Below are 9,360 nucleotides of genomic sequence, written 5' to 3' on the forward strand. Positions count from 1 at the left end.
CCCCCCCCCCCCCCCCCCCCCCCCCCCCGCCATATAAAAAAAATTTGTTGATATTATGTTGAACAGGCAAACTTTATTAAAATATATTAACATTTGTGTAACTTGGAACTGATTAAAACATTATAACAGTAAAAAACCTTAGATTAAATACTTTTGCAATTAATCTCGATTAATCTCATTGTTATGGCAAAGTTCAATAATGAATTCAAAAGTAGTGTATTGCGCACTTTTATTTTAAAAGTACTGCTATATGAACAAAAGGGCAATAACATTTGGTTTGCAAACACTTTAAACAAATAAGGTTATTTTTAACAGCAGTATTCCCTTTACGCAATAGCAGTTCTATCTCTTCACTATCTGTGCTCAGTGTGTGACTGTATGTGAAACGTTCCACTGCTGTGAAACAGGAATAAAATGTTTCAGCACGTTTCATCAAAAATGTCTGTCTTGTGTCTTCATGACAGTCAGAGCATGTGAATGCAGTATACTGTTCATCAATATAATGCTGTAACTCCGAGGTAATGATGGTTACCCAGCGATGAAAGAATTAAGATACTTTACACACAATTTAGGTGTATTTTCCCTTTAACTCACAAGATGCAGGTAACATGTTTTATACTTAATGTGAATATAATTCATACTTTGTTGGCATCTTATTCTGAAAACCGGATGTTCGTCTGAAGAAATCGGATGTTGTCTCACGTTAATCTTTCCACTAACTTTCAAAATCCTTCGCTCGCTCCCGATCTGTGCCGTTTGAATGCGTTTACCGTGAATTTCAGCATATAGGTGCACTAAAGTGTAAGTGTCTGCTGAGTTGACCACAGAGATCGGAGTGTCTGCTGACTTTACCGCAGCGATGTCCAGTAGTCTCCATTCCTCCACCGCTGCCAGTGAGCAACAGACAAAAACGCACTATAAAATAATTGTCGGCGTTAATTAATTAATGCGTTAACGCGGTAATAACGCGTTAACTTGCCCAGCACTACTAATAATACGAATGAGTTTACAAATATATTGTGCAAAATTCTTATTTCTAACAGGCAATTAAAATTAACAAAATATTGGTGGGGACAATTGTGTCTTTCCCAAACTTTGGTCGTGACTAGTCCCTATAGACCATATGCAAACCTATGCCCTTGCACACAGTAGACAGGACAGAATCATCATAAAAACACTTCCAGTGTGGCTAAAATACAATGAGTTTAATTGTAATGTATTCTATATTGTAGGTCCACCTTGTAGACCAACATTACACCAAAGAGTTCAAGCCTTACCTGGGCAGTGACTACACCCTGGTGCCAGTCAGTGGGGAGAGTAAGGAGAAGGACTTCTTCGGGCCAGTGGTCAAGAGCTCAGACGTGGTCATCTGCACAGCACAGATCTTGTACAATGCTCTGACTAACATGGAGGAGACCAAACACGTTGAGCTGTCAGGTCAGTAGAAGTGAGCTTTAACATCCATAAATATAATGTTGGGATGACTGGCTGAATTGATGAAGGTTTTCTAATGGAGTTGTACATAGACATTGTACCCATGGTGTATTCATGCCTCCCTACAGATATTACTCTACTGATAATCGATGAGTGTCACCACACCCACAAGGACTCAGTCTACAACAAGGTGATGGCATTCTACGTGGAGAAAAAGTTGAAAAGAGAACATCCATTGCCACAGATCTTGGGTCTCACTGCCTCACCGGGATCAGGGGGCGCAAAGATCCTGGAAAAGGCGGTTGATCATGTACTGGAGGTCAGGGTTTACCGATTCACCTTTGGTTTTTACTGAAATTACAGTGAATTTGTCACTAATATGAGATAGTCTGTCTGATCTCCCACAAGTGTTTTCATCTTCATCTTTCTGTCCTTCTCAGATTTGTGCCAACCTGGACTCAGCCATAGTTTCAACTAAAAACTATGTCTCCGAGCTGCAGCAGAGCGTACCCAGACCCGTCAAGAAGTTTGACATTGTGGAGAAAAGGCTTGAGGTAAACTACATTTGTTCTTTGCTCTTTAAAACAACTAATGTTTCCAATTAATAACTGCTGTGGTAGACAGACAGTAATCCACCCTAATATAATAAACTGACCTGGGCACACCAAGATAAATGTTTTTTTATCTGCTTTGGCTCATATTTTAACAAACAAAAACTTCAAAACAATGTGAAAGATGGTATAATCACATAATATAACATGTGTTCTTCTAGGATCCATTCGGGGATCATCTTAAGTGCATGATGCAGATGATCCATGAGTACATGAACGTTCCTCCAGACTTCCCACTGAGAGAGTGTGGCACACAAGAGTATGAGGCAGATGTGGTGATACTAGAGCAGCGAGGTAAGAACCCATTTACATTTTTAATGTGATGGCAAGGAGAACACAATTGAAGCAAATTAAATGTAAAATCCAATGTGTAGAGAAAGCAATGCTTCTGTTGATGCTGGTACATAATGTGTCTATTTGGATCAGGAGTAAAAGAGGACAACAGACTGCTGGCACAATGTGCTCTCCACCTCAGACAGTACAACGATGCCTTGCTCATCAACGACACCCTGCGAATGATGGATGCTTATCGCTCCCTAGAATTGTTCTACAACAAGAAGTTTATCACAGCAATTGATGGAACAGACTTCTTCCTGGTGGGACTTTTCCAAGGTAGGAGTCCAAAAAGGATTAGTTACATGTCTTATTTTAATGCACATGACTTATATGTTAAGCTCACAATTTTGTCCATTCAAGCAATCATTAATATCACTATCCTTAAACACAGAGAACCAGGTGGAGCTGCAGACACTGGCAGGAGATTCTCGCTATGAGAACCCGAAGATGGGCAAACTTGAGAGCACTCTGCTGAAACAGTTTGGTCCAAGTGTGAATTCAAAGGGAATCCTCTTCAGTAAAACACGTAAAAGCATCCATTGCCTAAATGACTGGGTCCGCCACAATAAAGCCTTGCAGGAAGCTGGCATCAAGGCAGCCATCCTCACCGGGGCTGGCAATGGTAGCACTTACATGACGCAGGTGTGTTCACACACAATCCCTGAGCATTAAGTCATTCCAATTCAGTCACAACTTGTCTATAGATGGGTTTCTGTTTCGCATGACTCAGTCCTTACATGCTTTTCTCGCAGAATGAGCAGGCGGAGACGATCCGCAATTTCCGCCACAATACTGTCAACCTCCTGATCTCCACCAGTGTGGCCGAAGAAGGCCTTGACATCCCCGAATGCAACCTGGTGGTACGCTATGGACTGCTTACAAATGAGATTGCCCAGCAGCAGGCCAGCGGACGTGCCAGAGCGAGAGACAGTCAGTACTCAGTGGTTGCCGAGAAAGGGGGAAAGGAGGTGAAGCGGGAGCTCATCAATGAATATCTGGAAGAGCTGACGAAAAAAGCCATTGCCAAGGTCCAAGAGATGAGCGTCCGAGAGTTTCGCACAAAGGTGAGGCTGCGGTGCTCCGTACATCTTCATCCTTTACTCTCACTGCTTAGTGTTTCTGCCATCACCTTTTGTTCATCTTTGTCTCCAGATTACTGAGCTACAAAAGCAGGCAGCTATTTTCAGAAAACTTACAGAGGCACGCAAATTAGAGAAGAGGAGTTGCAACACAGCTGACAGCGTCCAGCTCTTGTGCCGAAACTGTTTAAAGTCTGTGGCCTCAGGCAGTGACATTAAACTTCTTGACAACGCGCACTATGTCAATGTCAATCCTGACTTTCAGTGAGTTGAACTCTTTGTGGTGTAAGAGTACATGCAAATCCATATGCAGGCTGAAGTGTTTGCAAAATGTCTTAACTGCTCTAATCATGGCTGATCTTTGCTCTCAGGAAACACTACAAAGTCGGTGGAGAAGTGATGCTGGAAAAGAGTTTTGAGGACTGGGAGCCCGGGCGTACGATCAGTTGTAGCAAGTGCAACCAGGTATAGTGGGTTCTCTGCCAATTAAAGTTAACTTAAAACTCAGAAAAGAGTTCAATGCAGGTCATCAACAGCGTTGATGTGGGTGGGATGTCAGTTTTATTCTTCTTTGAATTCACAGGACTGGGGATTTGAGATGAAGTACAAGAAGGTTGCCCTGCTGCCCAATCTAGCCATTAAGAAATTGGCCCTGGAGACCCCTGATGGCAGGACGACTGTGAAGAAGTGGAAGGATGTCCCTTTCACTGTCGAGGACTTCAGCTTTGAAGAGTACTGCCAAGACAACTTCCCTGACCTCCTTGATTGAGACACCAGCAAGAGAGCGCTGTGTAGGTCCCCCCCCCTACTTCTCCCCTACTTCACATTTACATCTTTATCTTCTATTGGTGTTGGATTACCTGTGCTCATTTAGAGAAAGCGTCATTTAAGGTGCTTATATACTAACACAGGCTTTTTCAAAAATTCACTCCTCACATGCTTGCAGTCATTTGTGCTGCCGGGCTAGTGAGGCAGCAGTGTTCTTAAACCTGTTACGCATCAATCATGCTTGAAATTAGCATGACAGTTTCATTCATGCCCAAGGTCCTAAAACTCCCTTTGCATGTTTTTGTGTGTGTTTCCTCCGCTTCATGCCAAGTCAAGCACAGAAACAAAGCACACAATGAACTCTGCTGTAACATGAACCTTAACCATCATGAACACTCGACATGTCATCACGAAGATGAACTCTCTTTTAGCTATTTTAAGTTATGTTTTTAACTCGTAAATTACTTTTCACAGTTGATGCATGTATGTGTGTCTGGGGTACGTGGATGTTGTGTATGTACTGATAATCTCAAATATTTTATGTACTTATTCAAGTGTTTTACAGGATATAAACACTTTCATTTTATTTTGTTGCTGTATACTATTTTATAACAAATGATGGACAATGTAAAAAAACTTTAACTGCAGAGATGACATTTTAATAAACATTCCTCTTAAAATGCCAAACAGATCTCTTGTAATTATTTTTGCACTTATTAACCACTAGGTGTCAGTGTTGATTAGCCAATCAAGTCAATTTCTCTACTTCAGACTTGCTGTAAAAATGCAGTCTAGGCAGACAAACGTGTAGCTCTCTTCTCACACTCCCCAAACTTTGCGGTTATATCCTTCTGCTTCAGTAGTTTGCATTGTTTGCTAGTAGAAGATGGTTGATTACAGCCTCCGGATATGTGTATCTGACATCTCGAAAAGAAAAACAAATGTACTCCGTTGACAGGAAAAGGAAAAGGGAGTATTTCCGTGCATTAGTTCCGATGCAAACAGTGGCTGTAATAATGTAACTGTGTCTTTGTGCGTGTTTAGATAGTATGATGTAAAAAGATGCCTTATACCACAACATCTGCGAGAGCTTCCCTTTGTAGAGTGAGTGAAATATTTTGACTGCAGCAGCTCACTATGTTTCTTCTGCATCAATGGATCAATACAGGGTTATGTATTCCAGTTTGGATCATTTAACACCATCTACACAGTCCACATAGAGGAACAGTTGTATCAGACTTGCAAATGATCATTGAACACACCGGCCTCAAAGATATATTTTACCGCATATTAACTTGAATCCTCAGCTTGATTTAAGCAATCCTCAAAAGACAGATTTAGCCAGCTAATCGCGTAAAACAGTCTCTGCTGAAGATATTTACGGCTTCATTTTGCTGCTGTGTTAACATACATGAATCAAGCTTGATATGCAGCAGCACAACTTCGGCTATAATGAGCAGTTTCCAAAACAAACTCAGATTATGAAACAAAATCAACTGTGGGGAAGCCATTCATTTAAGGCCTGGCAGCTGTATTTGGTAGATCCACTTTTGACCCACGCACCACATCTTTGTGTATTTCTGGGCAAGACATGATGAAGTCAACCTCACTGTGTCACATGTGCCGTAATCCTTTCAAAATCTGGCAGAGAGCTGGAGTCAGTAGTGCAGCCATGGATGTAATCACGCTAAAACAGGCTCTGTTCCGGTGTCATGCCTGATTCTGATTCAGGCAGGCGGAGTGGAGCCGTACAGTGTATGATTTACTCTGATCAGGCTCAGGCTCCATAATCAACGCTGATTACTTCCTTTTACTTCCCAGCTCAACACCCCATGCATCTTAATTGCAATTAGCTCTCTTCTGAAATTAAAGAAGCTTGGAGGAGTTGAGCAAAGGATGATGTGTTGTGTAGGTGTGTGTGTGTGTGTGTGTGAATTTAGGTGATGCACATATAGACTCACATTTATAGTATGGCCTCTTGTCATATATAGATATCCAGGCCACACAGGACTAATCTGTCTACTGTATATGTCCCATTTAATGAGCACTACCAGTCTGTTTCTAGAGGAGGGAAAGCACGTCTTACAGCTCAGAGACTGACATCATAGGATCTTATTAAACTATGCACACATTAACAAAAATTTCCAATATACGAGGCAACAACTTTCTAAATCGTGACATGACTTTGTCCAATTCATATATCATTAAAAATCTGAAAGCAAGATGGAGCATGTTTATAGGGACCCTCGTTCTTTTGGGGCATGTTTAAAGCTACGAGAATCTCAGGACTAATTGTGTTGGTGCTAACACGGTTAATTAGAGCTGTAATGATAAAGTGTGTAGGCGATTAGTTGTTCAACAGAAAATTTACTATTTTGATAATTGTCATTTTCCAAGCAAAAAAAGGCCCAAACCTGTCTTTGTTTATCATATGTGAGTACTTGCTGCTCTCTTTTGTCATATAGAAGTTAAATGAATGTATTTGGGTTTTAGACTGTCAGTTGAACAAAACAAGCAATCTGAATGACCTTGGGAAACTAAAATGGGCATTTTTTCTAACTATTTTCTGAAATTGTATGAACAAAGTCGTTATTAATTAATTGAGAAAGTAATTAGCAGGTTGACATCAAAATATTTTTTTTCAGTTAAGTTCGCTTTATTTTATTTTTTTCAAACTGAGCTAACACAGCATGATACGGGCCGGCGGGACTGCAGCTCCGTAGTTGTCATCTGGTGGTGAGTGTGTTTTCAAATTAACTGCGAATTGGCAGCATTCGTTCGCTCACGTCACGCGGTTTACTTTTACAGCTGTAACGTTGGTTCTGGGAGATCTGTAACGATAAACTGCTTTTCGTGACTCCTCAAACAAAGTGTACTCTGACCGTGTTGTCCCATTCGTAGCGTTGTATTGAATCAGGGTGACGCACGTGCAGCTGGCGTGCCACTGTGTGTTGATGACAAGTCTGTCATCAGCATAAACTAAAGTTTTTTTGTTGTGTTGCTGTAGTCTGTCGTGGGCCTGTTTTGATTGTACATGGTCAATACCCTGTTGTCATCTGGCTGAAACAGAAAGTGCACGGCTCAATGGCTCACAGGTTAATGGAAACCTCGACCATATTTGTTTGTTGGCCTATTTTGACCAATACATGATTACCTGTGACCTTAGTGCAGGCAAGAGTTGTGAGCAGTTCAACCAAAGAGGTTTCCCCCCCTTACTCTGTTTCATTTGAAAGATTTTAAAGATGCCTGAAGTTCACAATTAAAAAAGCAAAAAGTCAGCAGAAAAGTCAGCAACTTGACAAAAGTCTACAGCCATACTAACAGCTCTGCAGGCTGTATGTAGAAGTTACTTAGACACAGTGGTAACATGTTGACAGCACAAACACACTGCTGTTTAGATTGATGTCTACCATCTTCAGCATTATATTAGCATGCTAAGCGATCACCCATATGTTCCCAGGGTCCTATGTTCCTGATTTAAACTAGTAATCAGTATTGGTAACTCGTAGGTACTTAAGATTGGTAAAAGCTATCCTCACAGTTTGAATTGCAAAAGATCAAAGGGACATTGATGTTTCCAATGCAATTAGAATGGTAACAAATCTGTTTAGCCACTGTGAAGATATCAATGTCTAAAGTCAAGAAAACTATTTCCTGCCAATTTGGGGCCAAAGGTTTCAAGGAGTACTTCATCAATTTCAACATATTGACCAAAAGTAACATACATTGAACATTTGACCTAGGGGAAATGTTTGATGGAAGTGTTGTTACTTTTGCAGCTATTTGGTTATATTTTTGGGGGGCATAAGTAGTTTTAATTGTATATTATGAGATCGTTTTTTAGAAGTCTAGATGGGTCATCATTTCCTCTCTGATCTTTGATGTTGCTGTGAAAACATGTCCTTCAAACTGTATTTATTCAAGTTTCTTGTGCCAAAAATATTTTTACAAAATTACATTTGAACACATCATGATGACTTTGTAATTGACCTTTACCCATTATTATTTTGTACTATTTGGAGCTTAAACGCACCATCATGTAACTCAATGCAACCTCAGTTGACGTTAGCTGTTGGCTCCATTATGAATAGGAATGTGCTGTACTCTGAGCAGGATACATGTGAATGACTTACAATATAATAGGCCTTCGTGTCTCATTAAGTTAGTTGTACCAAATGCGACAATGCTGCAGGACTGTGCTGTCAACTGGCTGCTAACGTTAACTAGCTCTCCTTTTGCCGAGTTCATCGGATTTGTTGTTCACAAATTTAGCATTATCGGAGATTGGCGAATAGCAATATTAATGTTGATCTAACGACTGAATTTGACTGAATAGCGATCCCGAATTAAGATCACATTTATTTTTCACTTGGCTGTATCGGACAACTGCATGATTCTTTCCACTTGACCAAACAGAGATTACTTGGCCTGGGCAAGCGGGCAAGCTTTCATTTCGAGCCCTGGCACATACCTTGTTGAAAGCCAGAACTTGCAGGAAAAGTTTTTAGATGCCAGAAGTGGTATAACTCGTTCCTCACTACAAGTCCTGTGGATTATTTTGATTAACCGGGCCATGCCTTTAGGAAAGAGACATTGCTGTTTTTTGTTGTTTTTGGCGCAACACAAGCCAAGTGCCATATAGTCCCATTATATTTGAGAGAAGGCAGAAGTCTCTCCGGCCAGTATCTTCAAAACTAGGCAACTACGCACTACAACCATCTAGATTGATGAGTAGCACTATACAGGTAAGAGGAAAAAGGTATTTTTGATTCTGGGCTGAACTGTCCCTTTTTAAAAAAAATGTATCTCAGGATACTGTGGGAGGTCCGTCAACCTCCAGTTCTATATTTTACTTTTTTAAATAAGGAAGTACTGTAATCAGTCTGTGCATACAATTAATGTTAGGCAACATTTCTATGAGTGGACCACAAAGTCCATCACTAGCTCAATTTCCTGGCTGCCGACAGAAATCACACCTGTCCGGCCAGTGTCACACATGAAGTAAGTAAGACAAACACACTGTCAACAGTTGCACAGTTGCTTCCTGCTTGTGTAGTCGACATACACACACACACACACACACAGACACACACACACACACACACACACACACACACACACACACACACACA

The 9,360-nt window shown here is 40.8% G+C and overlaps 1 protein-coding gene across 1 annotated transcript in view; it reads left to right on the top strand.

Moving 5' to 3' along the window:
* The window catches only part of dhx58 (DEXH (Asp-Glu-X-His) box polypeptide 58), a 5,584-nt gene extending 669 nt beyond the window's left edge, over nt 1-4,915 (top strand). Inside the window, exons 3-12 of the mRNA XM_031867734.1 lie at nt 1,233-1,437; nt 1,563-1,753; nt 1,875-1,988; nt 2,207-2,339; nt 2,472-2,657; nt 2,773-3,023; nt 3,134-3,445; nt 3,534-3,724; nt 3,832-3,925; nt 4,044-4,915. Coding sequence (XP_031723594.1) covers nt 1,233-1,437; nt 1,563-1,753; nt 1,875-1,988; nt 2,207-2,339; nt 2,472-2,657; nt 2,773-3,023; nt 3,134-3,445; nt 3,534-3,724; nt 3,832-3,925; nt 4,044-4,229 — 1,863 coding nt within the window. The 3' untranslated portion in view covers nt 4,230-4,915. The remainder of the gene's footprint in view (nt 1-1,232; nt 1,438-1,562; nt 1,754-1,874; nt 1,989-2,206; nt 2,340-2,471; nt 2,658-2,772; nt 3,024-3,133; nt 3,446-3,533; nt 3,725-3,831; nt 3,926-4,043) is intronic.
* Nucleotides 4,916-9,360: the final 4,445 nt, after the last annotated feature.

This window comes from Anarrhichthys ocellatus, unplaced genomic scaffold, assembly GCF_004355925.1.
Source record: "Anarrhichthys ocellatus isolate YVR2014 unplaced genomic scaffold, GSC_Weel_1.0 scaffold40, whole genome shotgun sequence".
Classification (NCBI taxonomy): Eukaryota; Metazoa; Chordata; class Actinopteri; order Perciformes; family Anarhichadidae; genus Anarrhichthys; species Anarrhichthys ocellatus.